This window comes from Struthio camelus, chromosome 7 (assembly GCF_040807025.1).
Source record: "Struthio camelus isolate bStrCam1 chromosome 7, bStrCam1.hap1, whole genome shotgun sequence".
Classification (NCBI taxonomy): domain Eukaryota; kingdom Metazoa; phylum Chordata; class Aves; order Struthioniformes; family Struthionidae; genus Struthio; species Struthio camelus.
The window spans coordinates 42429156-42445170 of record NC_090948.1 but is presented as its reverse complement, the minus strand read 5'-3'; the positions used below and the strand labels follow the sequence as shown (position 1 = coordinate 42445170).

Sequence of the window (16015 nt, the reverse complement as noted above, 5' to 3'; positions counted from 1 at the left end):
GCCAGGTCACATCCTGCCCTGGCGCTCAGGGCATCGTCAGGCACACGTTTTGGCCGAGGGATTGCTCTCGGATCTCCCAGTTTCAGGATAAGCTGCATGAACCGGACAGCCCTGGTTGCATCTTGCTCCTGTAGGTCCTCCTCCTCCTCTAGGAATTGTTCGTAGCAGCTTGTGTATTCGCTCAAATACGGATAGCACACAAGGAAAGGCTAAGAGCAGGCCAATAAATATATGCTTAGTCATTCCGAACCTTAATCTTTTTTTTTTTTTTTTGCAAGCTTTGGTAAATTCTGCTTGGCCCCAGTACCACCATGTCTGGGTTGGGGCAGATGGTCTTACACATTCCGTTTTTTGCTCTTCTCAGCAAATGTATTTCAGAGTCTTCCTGGAACAACTTGATCAACCTAGGCTAGCCCTTTAAGGTTTTGGCACTAAGATCTTTCGGTCTTAAGCTCAGATTTGGGAAGAGTAAGTTGTGGCAGACTCATGAGAAGTGGGTAGCTGAAGTGTCACCCACTGTTTCTTCAAGGACTTTGATCTGACCTTGGATTTTTCGTTGCCTTTGCCGTCGTTTCCTTCCCTGTTCATCCCTTCTCTCCCCGCTCCCCTGAAACAGCTTGGTACGAGTTAGATCAATAACATCAAACAGTTGAACTGAAGTACGTTAGTCATTTGTTCCAAACCAAACCAAAAAAAACCACCCATCCTCAGACCAAAAACGTTTTTATCACTTTCAGTCTGCAGTAAATGTAAAATCTAGTTTGAGCTGTTGTCAACTAACAGTAGAGCAGCATCATGCAGCACCAGTACAATGAAGTAACTGGGGAGCTCTGCTGGATGGAGGAGGAGAAATATTTTTCTTTATTTTGGATGGCCTGTTGAGGTCTTTGTACCCTGTTTCCCTAAAGGTTAAATGGCAAACGCAGGCTTCGTGCAAAGATAATAATTGGAAGTCTCAGTGTGAAATGCGGACTAGTTCCCCTGGAAAAACAAATTTTCATGTGGGGTTAGAAATGCTTGCAACTGTGGGGAAAATAAGAAGCCACAAATCTGAGGACTGAAATCACGCAGAAACTCCCAAGTGGTTTCAAAGTCCGAGATGTAAACTTGCAGCTACAACCACCCCGAGAGCAAACGCTCATTTGCTGCTATGCAAGGACAGCAGCAACCTGTTTGCAACCAACCGTGTTTGTTGCAAAGGTGATGGGAGTACTCTGGTATTCTGCACACCAATATTACGCCAAGAGCAAAGAAAACAAGCCAGCAAATCTCTAGATACTTCGATGAAAGTAGTAGCGAAACGTTGGTAAAATTGAAATCTCCACAGATGTTTGGAGAAAGCTGAGAGTGATCTGAGGAAGTTCAGTTCATCTTCAGATTTTCCTGACTTTATTAAATTCATCAACCTTAAACTGTCATACAAAGAGCCTGTCATGAAATTCTGCAGCTTCTTTCTAAAAGACCGTGAGAAGATATGATTTATGTCGGGGACACGTGAAGAACTATAATGTCTGTGTTGTGGGTCATTATGGGTAGCGTTAATAAATCAGAACATTTAAGATTAACTATTTGGCTGTAGAAAAGTGAATTCTCGTTATCAGCATATATTTCTAAACCACTTGTGGCGGTGTTGAGAATTGGCTTGACCTATCTCTTGGCCAGCTGAGAATCTGCCTTTTGGTTTTGGTTTCCTTCAGCTGTATGCGTCCTTGTGGGTTAGATGGGACATCTCAGTATCAGTTCAGTTTCTGGCAGAAGCTGGATGGGCTGTATGTGAACAAAACAAATCCAGAGGAAACTGGTCAAGGTTACGGTGGCAAGGACAGCCGAGGAAAAGTTTTGAAGAAGCCCTGTCTAATATCAACCCACATTTCTGTTACCAAGAAAATACAAAACTATTATATTAAATAAAATGCGATTGCATGGATGTTATCTCCTAACCTAAAAGGCAAGCTGGATTTCTGATTTCATCTACACTTTAAAGCCACTCTTGGGCTTAACAACAGATGAGCAGGATGGATACATGAATTTTCAGCAGCTGAAGTGAATGTGTACTTTGGTTGCAATCTGAGGCGCCGTGCCAGGGCAGCTGACAGACAGCAGTACAAATATATTCCTTTTGCCTGCTCTGGTACTCTGTGAAGTGTGAGTTTGTGTAGTGAGGGGCTGCAGACCTACGTGGTATCAAGTCAACTAGACACTGTAGTAATTAATGGAAAAAAGGCAGAGACAGAGCAGATTCCACCTGTTCATCGTGCCATTTTGGAAAGCCTCCTCAGTGCCGTGAAAGATGCTCATCTCCAGGAGGCAGGTGGATATACTGGGCCCAATTTTTTGCTGGCTGACACCCGCTTCAACTTCTCTGTCTGCAAATTGGCACGGGTGTCAGTTGTTGGAAGAGGAAGTCATTAAAGACTTAAGATGAAAGACTTAAGCCTTTTAAGGGCTTGGATGATTCCAAAGCCATCCCATACTTCAGCTCAGGAGATAAAATAATCTCCATTTTTTAGCTCATAGTTTTCCTACTAAGCAAGTTTCTGCGTGAGTTGTAGAACCGGATGAGCCCGTTTTCCCATGGATTTGTGTCTCTTTCCCATGCAATATATTCGCTTCCTCTGCATCACCAACCCCATCTCTGCTGTGGTACTCGTGGCAGGGGAGGGCCTGCAGTGTTTCTGCTGCTCATACCCAGCCTGGGTTCCCCGGCTCCTGTGAAAAGGATCATTTAACACCTCCGTCTACCTGCCTTTCCTTCCTTGCAAACACAACTTGGGGTCTCTCTCGTCTACCCAGCAATCAGTTTTAACCGATTTGCAGGATTGCAGTTGTCTTTGAGATTTGTGCCTGCCTTTCAGATCTGCCTGGGAGTGGTCTGGGGTTCAGAAGTTACTAGGGTAACGTTGGCAAGCAGACGGATTGCTTCAACCTCATCCTGGGAAACCAGGCTAAAAATAGGTTACTGAGGCTCAAGGTTAAAAGTGATGGCATGACAAAGCAGTGCCATTAAAAAGCTAGCTTTAAAAATATTCAAGGACTGTATTCCCCTGCCAGTGTGGTGCATATGTTACTAGTTACAGAAAAAGGCTTTGTGAAAGTTGTATCTAGCAACATCTTACTAGAGAATTGTGCTGGTGGTTGGGTTTTCCCTTGGACACAGTAAGTTTTAGAGATGGTTTTTCAGTTTAGTGACATACTATAGCAGCCTACATGCCAACCGTGCATGATGTAGGACTATGCCAAATGTTTAGAAATCTAGTTCGTACCAAACTGAAACAAGTGTGCCGTATTTGAACCGACACAGGAAGTGGCTAGTGTCCAGAGAGATACACCCTGGGGATTGCTTGATTTCCAAAGGGATGCTAAGAAAAGGGAGCGCTTCGGTTCTTGGCAGCTCAAATGAGAGCCCCAGTAAATTTTGGTGCGCCATACACACCCGTCCCTTCCCCTGACCTGCTGACCTGCCCTTTTACTGGGACTCACTTCCCCCAGCTCGCTGCATCCTTCTCTTGGCTTAGAAACCAGTAGGGAGAAAAAAACGCAAGTTTGTTTAACTGTGTGTGTGCTTTCTGTGAAAGAAATTGTGATTTTTTTTTTTAAGCTTTCTTGTGGGTGGGGAGGTTACTTGGCGCCCATACTTGGCGCATTATATTAAAAATTGATCACAGCTTGCTGGCAAGAGATGCACTGCTTCTAACCAGTGGATTCGCCTGCTTTATCCAAGGTCCAGTTGAAAAGTGAAGAATCGAAAACGTTTGCCATGAAGATATTGAAGAAACGGCACATAGTGGACACGAGACAGCAGGAGCACATACGGTCAGAGAAGCAGATAATGCAGAGCGCTCACTCGGACTTCATCGTGAGGTACTGTTCCTCCAGCCTATGTGCTCGGTCCCCCAGTGAAGGAAAGTATAGAAAATCTCAGCGTTTAAAACCACATTCTGATGAAAACGGCGTAAGAATAATCCCTGCAGCACTGTAAAAACATTTGAGCCGTAGCTTTCCTGCAAGTCACTGCAAAGATGGCACCATACGACGGGGACTTTCCCAGGCTAACGGGAGATTATTCTGCCCATAGAGAATGGGAGACTTGTGCCCGTGCTATCACTGTGACACCAAGCCTAAATTAAGCCTGTGGCTTAACTTATTTGCTCAGGATTGGTGCCATGCTAACACGACTGCTTCTGAGCAAACACATAACCAGCCCAGAGCGCAGGCCGAGCTTGCCAATGTCTGTGTGTGGTGCTCCATGTGGACATACCCTCTGGGACTCAGCATTAACTTAGCTCAATATTGAATTTCCTCTGTTGCAAATGGACTCGAAAAGGCAGGGCTTGCTCTTTCTAGATCATGAGCCATCACGCAAATAAAGGTTCAGTGGTATTCAGCGCTTCTCTTTATAGCATGCTAGCTAGATCCAGTTCTCTGTCGCTTAACTCTTCACGAGTAAATGCACTAAAGCCATATCCCTACGCAAAACAGTAGGAGAGGCAAGTTTTCAATGTGTAAAAACAGGGGCCGGTCACTTTTGTTTGCTTTTACTGTAACAGCCAAATTCTCTAACACTTGAAGAATTGCGAATATTTGTCAACAGAAAGAAGAGAGGATCCTTATTTGTTTTAGGTTAGAATAAGAGTACTAAACAGTTGGGACCTGTGATAGGCAGGGTAACGCCTCTGGCCGAATGGGAGCTATCTCAAATGAGACCTCTTGTCTAAGCTGGTCGCCAAGGCTCCCTCCGCAGCCAGCGCAGAGCAGAGGGAGCCTCACAGGGCCGATTCATCCCGCCCTAAAAAAGGTGACTGAGGCACTCGGCTTTTGCCAGAGACCATTCCTGCTCCCAAGAAGCTCCAGAGATACTTTGTTAGCACAGGATGGGAACCGTTCAACTCCTTCCTTCAGAGTGCTTGGAAGCGTGTCTGCCGTCCCGACTCTGCCCAGCGACAAGGTGCCACTCTCCTCAGAGCCCTCGAAAATGGGTCCTGAACTCAGGTGGGAACCAGCAGGTGTCTCCTTAGCTCTTTCTCAGCCTCAGTCTCGCTGGCTTCAAGCTGGCTGTGTGCAGAGCGAGGCCATGAAGCTGCCCAATGCCTTTCACTGTAGCCATCCCAGCAAAGAAGTCGCCTTTGCAGCCCAGGTTTTACTCTCCTCAAAGGCTGCTCTTCCTCAACTGAAGTGGAGGAGTAAAACAAAAGAATATACGCAGGCCTTTTATCGCAACTAGGCTGGTTGTTACTTTTGAAGCGTTTATTTCATCTTCATGTTTGATTCATTTGCCACAACAGTTGCTGGCTGAAGTAAGCAGGATGATTCGGTACACGGTTTCAGTTTCCTTTACACGTTGCTTATCTCTATTATCCGATTCACAAACCTGCCCCCGTTACCTAGGCTCGAGGCAAGTATTCCTTGCAAAGTGTTTCAACATACAGATGTGTTTTCTAAAGTTCTGGAATCTGGATCAATCCACTAATGTAATGGAAGGTGAATTACGGGGCCAGCCAACAGCAGCAACATTTTGACACAGTTTCAAGAATACCTGCTTTCAAATAAAGAGCCTGAACCTGGAAACATTTGTAAACGGAATGACTACTCTTCATAGCTAATAAAATAAATGCAAGCCACTATACTTTCAGTATATTCACAGTATTTATCCTTTCAGTAGTTAAATAAAAAGAAAAAGAAAAAAGGATGCTAGCGGAGAGTGCTGAGAAAGAAAGCACTGAAATAGGACAGCAGTGACTGAGTGATCTTGGGAAGTGATCCACGTTTTTTTCCTGCTCTGAACCGAGCTCAAAAGTGGGAAAGATGACAAAAGGACAGGGTGCGGGAAGAACTTTCTCAAATGCTTTATGTCCTGGTTTCCGTCCAAACCTAGTTATGATTCAGAGCATCCTTCCGCGGATGGAGGAGGACTTCAGCAAGGCTGAGTGGTCTGGCTCAAGTGGTCTGGCCTGACAGTGATTCTAAAGCAAAACTAACTCTGTAAAAAGCAGGCTATTTTACAGAAAATAGAAGTGTTATCATGAAACTTGGAAAAACCCTTGAGGAATAGTTCAGTTTGATTGCTAAAAGTGCATTAAACCAGGCAAAAGCAACAGAAGGTGCCAAGTGTCAGTACCTAAAACTTAGTCATAGATAAACTAACAGCTTTACGGAAGAAAATGCTAGGCCTGGATTTGAGAAAGAGCCAAACAGATGTTGAGGCAAGGATGTCTGCATTGTAGCTGTAGGTGGTGACATGTTATGATAAGGGAAGATCTTCGCAATGTGAAGTCGTACAGGAGCCAAGCGGTAACCGCCGGTGTTTTGCCATGTACCTTAAGTAAGTTAATGTTTAACTGACTGCCTTCAAAAGGAATCAAATCCCGCTGCTCTTTTCCCTGGCCTATCACACAGCCCCATAAAAGATATGAGTAAGTGAATTTATCACTAGCTTGGAGGAGCTAGAATCTGCCAAACCACCTATTTTAATTCATATCATGTTAGAATATCAGACCTTTAGTTTTTAGCTCTGGAGATTTCCATGCATCATGGAATTGCCCTGTAACCGCGTATTTCCCAGATTTCCTTATTGCTGCAGAACTGCGCTGAGGAATTCAGATTTTTAAAATTAATTTCTAAACAGTACAGCTGCAAAGAAACCCTTACGGTATCTGAATATAATGTGCTTGCTTCTTCAGGGGGCCTCGAATGATACCTGTACATGTAAGCATAAGTCAGAAAAATTCATCTGAATCTGAAATGCAGATGGACTGGGGTCGATTTAATATTAACGCCATCACTTTCCGTACGAGTCTCTCGGTCTCAAAAGTGTCTGGAGGATTTCCCTTCCTTGCCAAAGCAAAACTCCAGCCCTCCTCTATCATCTTTCCTCCCCTCTTCTCGTACCGTCTTGCAAATCTTTGAAATACTGTCCCTACTAGCCTCAGTTGTGCCTTTAAAACAAAAGCGCTTCAGGGTAAAAAGTAATTGGTTCAATATTAAAATTGTTAAAAGCAGCTAGTACTGAATGCCCTATTTTTATTTCCATAGTTTCATAGTTGCATTTGTTTAATGTATCAGGGGCTGGAGCAGAGCCGGGATTTTACCGCATAATTTAGACCACAGCACAGGACTTAGTTCAGAAACCCCCATCCATCTATTTTTTTATGCAGATGTTCCTACCTGTTCAGTTCTTGGAAGGCAAAGGAAGAGTACTTTTAGATACCCAAATGTTAGAAGATTCTTTTTAAACTCTCGAAAGTGTATTAGCAAATCAGTTAATTCCGAGTTCTCAAATGAATCACAAATTGGGTGGCATTCCTTTGATATGATTAAATGAAAAGGTGACCGGAGGTCTACAGCTGGCCTCTGCAGTTTGAAGAATTAAGATGACGGGGGTATTATAAAAAATGGTACGAAAGTGAATCTGGAAAGCTGAGTAGCAAGTTATGCAGTTAGAAATGGCAGGCTTTATATTTAGTGCCCAGAGTTGTGATGACCTCTTCTTTCATTGTCTGCAGTATGCTCCGCCGTTCAAATACCAGTCTTTTGCTGCTGAAATATTTCCTGCAGGATACAAAGGACTGCAGAGAGATTGAAATGATATCCACACATGTAGCAGTAGCTCTGAAAGGTTCTCCTTAGTCTTGTGGTGTTTGTTGGGATGAAGTGCGTGGTCTATAAGAAGTGGGGGAACTTTTACTGTGTTTTCTTGTTTGCCAACAACAGGCTGTACAGGACGTTCAAGGACAGCAAGTATTTGTACATGCTGATGGAAGCCTGTCTAGGTGGAGAACTCTGGACAATTCTCAGGGACAGGTAAGTTTTAAGAAACTCTTGTGTGAAAAACGTGGAGTGTTTTCTGCTATGCCTTCAGATAACCAAAGATCTTTATCTCTCATGGGCAAAACCATGTTCGGTTCCATTTAAGATCCTAGTAAGATGGGGAAAGCATATTTTTGTTCCTATACGGTTGACTAGAGACCAAGTGAACCTAGTTATAACTGAGACTACCCCAAGGACTGATTGCAGTTGCATCCGTTATGTACAAGTCTTTACACAAGCGGAATTATATCTCAGGCTATTTTGTCATGGTCTCTCTGAAAACCCTGTCAAGGAATACCAGAAAAAGTACGGTATGGGTAGCGATGATAGCCATGTGATGAATTGCATCTGCGACTTATCTTTGACTGTCCTTTCTCTGTCTCATCAGCTCTAAGGCATGTGTTATCAGAAGCTCTCAGTAGCCTTAAATTGATAGCTGAGTATTTTATTGGTGAAGTTTTCCAAGCGTGGAATGCAGCTGTGTCGCCAGTGCTCATGCTACAGTTCCTCATTTTGGGGAGTCTGGCTGGAGATTCAGGCACCCAGTAAGAAAATGTGGGACTTGGAAGATGCAGGCTCTGGGCACCACGGGTGAAGGCAGAGCGTGACCCTGCGTTGGTGCATGTAGTGATACTAGACAGGCAGTACCTGCGATGTGGAATCAGGTCTCCATGCATTCTTGCAAGGCGCACTGCGGAGATGCAGTCTGTCCAGGGGTGAACCTATGTGAATGTTAATGAATAGTTCACAGTTGGAGCTGAAATCCACGGAAAGGTGCATTTTCAACACAAAAAGTGCAGTGTTGTTCTAAGCCCTCTGAAGAATCAGCACATCCCGTCCCAAGCTGCATGCTCCAAATAAAGGCGTGCTTTCTTCACCTCAAACTTTATTCCTATGTTTCCCTTCTGTAACTGTGACTAGCATCACATCGCAGAGGTGTTGTGTGCTTAACCTTAATATATGTGAAGCGGTCAGGTATGATAGTGACAAAGGCCAGAGAAGATTTCAGGAGGAAATTCAGTAATTCAGAGCCTGGAAAGCATGCAGTAAACAAGGCTTGGGGCCACACACGGAGGTAGGAGACAGTCATCGTGCAGAGCCCTGTGAGAAGCACAAAGCGAGACAGAAACGCCATGGAAAAAAATAGTATGAAATCATGTAATTAAAGATTGCACCATAATGCACGGGCAACTGTGGTTCTGGTATTTCCTCTCTTCTGAGGGCTTGAGCTTTCTGGGTTTTGGTTTTCCATGTGTAGAGAGGAGGAAGAAAGAACATGGATTGTGTGAGTGCACATAGTATGTGCGCATAATACAGTTCCAGGGCAGGAAACCATGTGATAAATCACATACAGCTATAGCAAAGACTCATACGTGAAACATAACTTCATATAACTAAAAAAGAGTGAAAGAAACGCATTAGAAAGATTGATCAGCAAGCAACTATCATTTCTTTAATTATCTAGAGCAAATATTTTTGATTCATTCTTCCTTTTCCTAAAAACATGCCCTCTCTGGCCCATTAAAATTAGGGCAGTAGCAAAGTTACTGGGTGCTAGAATGTGTTGCTTTTTCATTTTCTGTGTCAGAGCCTGATCATTTCATCTTTATTTCTCTCGCCTTTAAATCGTGGTTCTGCTGCCACCTAGCTTAGAAGCACTTTCGTCCGCCTCGCGGCAAGCAGAGCTCTGCCATTCTGCCATCAAACTCCGATCGTGAGCTGGAGGAGGGTGGTGGCATGTGGTTTTACTTCTGTAAACCATTTGCAAATAGATAATAAAATGAGGATACAAAAATGCAGTTTGTGCTGAATTTGAAATTAACCCTTCAAATCCCGGCAATTTTTTGACTTTTGTCTGTTACGAACATTAGCCTCCGAGTTCTTGGTCTCCACGATAGGTAGGGATCAAAATGTATGTCTTACACAAAAGTCAAAGGTTTGTAATAAAATAAAAAAAAAATTACTTGCAAGGTACTTATCTCTAAATTGTTACTTACGTGATGCAATTATAAAATAAAACTTAGCGTATTTTAGATGTGAATGCTTGATATGAATGTGAATTGAAGGCAAAGGTGCTAACTCCCAAAACGGAAATGCGATTCCAAAGCAAGTTTAGTAATGGGCATGAGTGATTCTACTGAATTGTACAGATACTGTAACAACAGGATGAAATCAAGTAAGGGAAGAGATTGGAATGGCCTGTTACATGGTTTTAGGCTGTTCATAAGAGGAAAAATTGTAAACATAATGATTTGGTTGGCAGCTGTCTAATTCACACGTGGCTACCTGTCGTTTCCCTAATTTTTCTTATTTATAGAGAGATTCTTTTGCCATTTTATTAAAACATAAAGTTAGCACCCACAAACACGTGCTTTCCTTATTTGTTTCCTTAAAATTTGAATTTGCTTTGGGCATCGTGTGCTGACAGCTGTCCGGCAGGAAGCTTGCTTTTAGCAGCTTGTGGATTGCTGCAGTGAAGCATATTCTTTTGACGCTACAGTGTCTATCGTCGGAAAATTTGGCTTTATGGAAAAGCCCTTTGGAAATGTGATTGTATGCTAGGACTTGATTTAGGAAGGAGAATGTGGCAGAACAGTCCCTAGAGAAGGGAAAGAAATGCTTGACTAAGCTGTGGGTAGAATGGCTAGCACTTTGCCAAATCGAGCCCTAGCGATGTGTAGTAATGGCTCGGTCCTGTATATGCTAACCGCTTTGTCGTCTTTCCCTTTCTCCTGTTATGTAGAGGTTCATTTGAAGATTCGACGACCAGATTTTATACCGCGTGCGTGGTCGAAGCTTTTGCCTATTTGCATTCCAAAGGAATCATTTATAGGGACCTCAAGCCAGAAAACCTCATTCTGGATCATCGAGGTTATGCCAAACTGGTAAGAGCTTGTAGTATCTGCCTTCACTACAAAAAGAAAAAAAAAATCTGGCTTTCTTCTGGTGCAGGACACCTCGTATTAGGGGTAGAGGAGAACATAGTCTTAACCGTCGAGGATCAGAAACAAAGTCCACCCGGCCAAGGGTACTGTTCCTGACGGTGGCCCTTGGTAGAGGTTGAGTGAAGAGCAGGGCAAGCGCGTTGGCACGCATCATCAGGATATTTTCCTGGCCTCCAGCAGACTGTGGCTCAGGGGTATAGCTGAGTTGTAAAACACTATTTTTGGCTAAAGTTTGGCATTCAGAGCTACAATTCTGGTGGCTGGTGAAAAAAATTTGCAGAGTACTAGTATTTCTGAGTAGGTTCTGTTCCACACATTAAAAAAACAATAATTCTTAATGGAAATATTAATCATGGCATTGTGATGGCAAGACATACTATTAACTGCTTTGGATCATCAGACTGTGCTGCTGAATTGTAGCTGATACAGCTTCTTGCTTTAGTAGGGGGATTCGATTTTGATTTGTCTTAACTTTCGGTAACATTAGAACGTCTAAAGCTATAGCTTCCTGTATAAGGGGTTATATGTGTGCCTGAGTGCAGTAGTTTCAAATAAAGCCAGCATTTACTGGAGTTCACCGGAGCACCTCGCACACATGCAGTTGTGTGTAACAGTTTGCAGTATCGTATCTGAATAATGGGAGAGAAAAGTAAGTGAACATCATTTTTTCAAGAGTCTCTGTGTGCTCTTTTCACTCCGGTTTTGAATTTTTTACATTGCCTATCATGTCAGTTGTGCATAACCAAATTGTACGCACGTCATGCTTACTGCAGTCCTGGGCAAATACACTGGCAGTTGGATGCAAAACAACTCTGCAAAGCTACATTTTCAGTTTCCTGCTCTTTATTTAATGAACGTAATAGCACTTGCACATTTTAACTGCCTTCTCTTAAGAGCCTTCTACCAAGGCTGTTAAAAACGTAGCTGCCATTAGGCAGGTGCCTCTGAACACTGGAGCCTCAAGGACATCCATTCCCAAACACGTGCACCGCAAGGAAGAGATTGCAGCAGATTTTTCTCAGATTTAACAGCCCACTGAGTCCTTGCCTAGGGCAGGTTTAGCATCCTGCATAGGCGCTCACGGGAAGAACGGGCTACTGGGCAGCGTTACCTTTGACGGTAAAAGCCCGTTGTGTATTAGCATTGTGAACGCACCTAACCGATCTGTGGAAACTCCTGTGAGATGACTGCCTAAGGCTCTGGCTAAACTGGTCTTCTCAGAAGGTCGTGGTGCTTCTCGGTAGCACCCAGTAGCAACCGGACTCGGTTGTCCTCCTGTAGCACCCACTTCTTCAAACCCGGACAGCAGAGTCTGTGTAAGACCTTCACTCCCACAAATGCCAGGTGGCTTTGATAGAGGGCCAAGTATCCTGGCTCAACTCCTATTCCCTGAATATTATGAACTCAAAATGTTGACATTACTGCAGAGCAACCGACCTGTGGCCTTCTCCTGCTGCGTGTCTACATGAAGGACAAGGTAGTTGGAGATCAAGCAGGATAACATACGTATCTGTACTCTACTGCAAGAGCTTAGAAAGTGGTGGTGAGGCTTTTGCACCGCTCACTGGCTGCTCCTTGGTGACTGCTATGTCCGGGCTCATATTGCCACAGGGCACCTGGCCACCCTCTGGTGATGTGTTGCATCTTAATATTGCATCAGAAGGCTTGTTGAGGGTTCTTAAGGAAAGCCACAGCAAAAATGTTCATGCTGAGAGTGTTTCCATGGGTTTGACTTTACTGGGCTATTCACTCATACTGTTCTGCTGTGTCAAGAATCAACACAGAGGTGCGCTGCACATAAGGCACACGCCAAATGTCTGGAGATTGCAAAAATCTCCCAGAACCCGTGGAGAAAGGGAGAAGAAAGGAGGACTTCTCTTGGTGGGAGGTACTGTCTCGCCCCTCTTTGGGAATCACCCTTATTAACTGGTGACGATGTGAGCGCTTGGGAAGCCGTTTCTACATCAGTGAAGGATGGGGCAATACAACCCTAAAAAGAGGCCCGTCTCCAAGACGGGCTGATGGTCTTCTGCATTCCCCCTGCCCTAAGAGTGACCAAGAGCCAACATCTCTGTCTCTTGGATGAGGGACTTTTCCCTGTCTTTGGGAAGAGAGACTCAGGAGGAGCAACAGCAGTCAGGAGCAGTCGGTCAGACCGTTCTGGTGTGGTGCCACTTCACTGTGTGCATGCAACCAGTGAGCACCTTTAGAGGCCTTTTTAGCCAGGTGGCAAAGTGGTGTACTGCCGAATGTCACTGGTCAGAATTTATCTTCCGCAGCATTTCTCTAAGGCTGGTGGGGTCCAGCAAGGTGTTAGATGAGAAAGGTGGACCGGTTGCAGGGCTGTCCTCACTCAAACCCCCAAGGTGGGGGCGGGGGGGGTGTCTAAACTGGAGTCTCCTCCTGTCCCGTCATCAACCTCCGGCTCCTGAGATGTTCTGATCTCCCTGGCAGGTTAGAACTCGTCCACGAGGACTGTACGGTGTGGCACAAGTGTCACAGATACCACAGCATGATAGACCCTAATCATCTGGGGACTGTGTGCATTTAGGATTGCCGTACTCATGTTTTGCCCATCCCTAATGCAGGAAGGTGCAGGCATATTTCACAGCCATCAAGGGACAGCAGAGTGTGCTACAGACCACAGCTATGGGCAAGCGCAGCGCTGAGGACAGGGCAGGGCAGAGCAGTTGATGGGCAAGTGGGTAGAGCTAAAAATAAGGCAAGCCTATTAAACTGAGGTCTTCTTGGGACCCAGGGATTCTTTTGGTTCCCAATATAATCTAATCTTCCATGATTGCCTGTAGCACAGTCCGGTGCGCCACAGGGGCACGCTGAGCTTTGTGAGCCAGCCAGCGCGTTGCAGCAGCCTCATGTTCAAGTATATTGGGAGGACTCTTGTTTTACTGCGTCACTCTTTATACTGGAAGTGAAATTTGAACTTTGCAGTGGATGCGTCCATGGTCAGTATTTAGCATGGACAGCCTATGAGCAGCTAGGTAAGCTCACGCATGTATTTTCCGGGGTTAAACGTGAAGAAAATGTACTCACCCGCTGCTTGCACTGCCTAAAGCTGTCGTTGGGGGAGCTGAGCTGAGTTCCAGCAAGAGGAGGAGAATCAGTGTGAGCTGCACATGCGGACCCTGATCTTTTGTTTTGAAGTCAGTATGCTAAGGAGAATAGTTCATTGCTCAGGTAAAGAAAGGCTGGGAGTTAGAAAAGAAAAAAAAAATCAGAACAACCTGAGCTGCGAGTGATACAAAGTTCCCTCTATCAAGACATGTTCAGAGCGTTGGCGTTTTTTCTCCTTTCCTCAAGAGAATTTTCATTCTGTATCACGAAAGGTAAATCGGTAGAAAAGGTCACTGCAGTGGTCTGCTTCCTGAACACCCCACAATGCTTTAGTTAGGATAATATTCCCACGAGGAAATCTTATTTCTGCTTTGCTTTGCTTTAAGAAAAACAGAGCCCATGGCTGAAATTCCCTTTATTTCTGTGCCTTGATGGAATCCTGTTCCTTTCATAGGTTGATTTTGGCTTTGCAAAGAAAATAGGATTTGGAAAGAAAACATGGACTTTTTGTGGAACTCCAGAGTACGTAGCCCCAGAGATCATCCTGAACAAAGGTCACGACATTTCAGCAGACTACTGGTCACTGGGAATCTTAATGTATGAACTCTTGACTGGCAGGTATGGGCATTGGAGCTGGCGCTGCTGATAAAAATAGAGCAGAATATTTCTGCCATTGTCACTCTGATTAGAAGACTGGAAGATTCAGAGTGGGTGCGTGCTGTAGTGACGCAGGGAAGCCTGAACACTGTACTGTTGAACTGAATACATATTTCTATGGCTATATGTTTTTTAGCCTTTTTAACCACAGCTTCCATACAGATCTCTCACATCTCTCGTGGCTAGGCTTTTTAGGAAATGCAGTAAAACGACCCCAAAACTCCACCCTCATTTTTGGCTCCTGTAGCTACCACTGAGCTGAACATGGTGGGGAAAGGGTTTGCAGTTCAAGCAGGGTGGTGCGAGGACAGTGGGGTCTTGCACGTCTGAAGGAGAGGTGGTAGGTCTGACACGGTGGAGTCTTGAGTCGCTATTATCCATCCCTTCTATTATTTAGTTTAGACACAAAGGTTGCCGCCTTCAACGCTCTTCTTGCCTATGTTTCTTAAGTGCTTACTCAGTTCTCTCGTATATCAGGCACACACATGACAGCGTAGCCCAAAGCAAGCAAACTCTACTCTCCGTGTTCAGGAGCTGTTTATTTATATGCTGCTGTTTTTCACTCAGTTTGTCTCTCTCCTGTTAAACCAAGGGAAACCTAATTAGTCCCCAGTGAAAACGTGTCACAGCATCAAAGAAAAAATAAGCGAGGGAGCAGAGCTCAGGCCCTTATTCCGCAGGCCGGCAGGACCTGGGGCATTGTGGAAACAAGACTTTTAGCCTGTGCTGCCTTGGACTTTGCTCTTTGATGCTTCCTTTTGAGCAACTGGAAAAATATGACTTGGATCTAGGGAGTGTCGGAGCTCCTGGGCCAAAACAATGGTTAAAGTCATAGGAGGCAGCACATGACTAGTTCTCATCTACCTCTTCTCATTTCTCACACAATAGGGAACTGTGTTTTGGTTTGATTTGTTTTTTATAGCAGTCTTCAATGCTGCTTTAAAGACGAGCTTTTAATCTTTTTCTTTCTCTCTCCTCTGAAGTCCGCCTTTCTCAGGCCCAGACCCCATGAAGACCTATAATATCATATTAAGGGGAATTGACATGATTGAATTTCCAAAGAAGATTGCCAAAAATGCTGCTAATTTAATTAAAAAACTATGCAGGTAAATGCGTGAGATGTAATCAGCTTTGTCTTAGGCACAGAGAAATGAGTCCCTCAGAATGATTTAAAAAGTAACCAATTTTGTTATTCCTTTTATAGGGACAATCCATCAGAAAGATTAGGGAACTTGAAAAATGGAGTAAAAGATATCCAAAAGCACAAGTAAGTGTCTTTGCCAACCATCCATCATTTTAACCCACAGAAACATTCATTTCAAGCCCTTTAATTTTCTGTGAAAATCAGTTTTCTTAAATTCCTTTGGCTTACCCCTTCTTTTGTGATTTAGACTTTAAATGAATTTGCATCAGATTTCCCCCCTGCCCCCCCCCCCAGTATTTTGGTATATATTCTAGCCTTGCCTGTGAGCAAAATGTATTGCATTTTGAGTAAGACCTTTCCACTTGAATTACTGTAATTCAGAAGATCGTTTGGA

General features: G+C 44.2%; 1 protein-coding gene across 4 annotated transcripts in view; it reads left to right on the top strand.

Moving 5' to 3' along the window:
- The window catches only part of PRKG1 (protein kinase cGMP-dependent 1), a 543168-nt gene that overhangs the window by 519766 nt on the left and 7387 nt on the right, over window positions 1-16015 (top strand). For all 4 annotated transcript variants that reach the window (XM_068951109.1, XM_068951107.1, XM_068951111.1 and 1 more), the window contains exons 11-16: window positions 3722-3861; window positions 7708-7797; window positions 10547-10688; window positions 14275-14438; window positions 15461-15583; window positions 15682-15744. In XM_068951109.1, the coding sequence (XP_068807210.1) occupies window positions 3722-3861; window positions 7708-7797; window positions 10547-10688; window positions 14275-14438; window positions 15461-15583; window positions 15682-15744 (722 nt within the window). The remainder of the gene's footprint in view (window positions 1-3721; window positions 3862-7707; window positions 7798-10546; window positions 10689-14274; window positions 14439-15460; window positions 15584-15681; window positions 15745-16015) is intronic.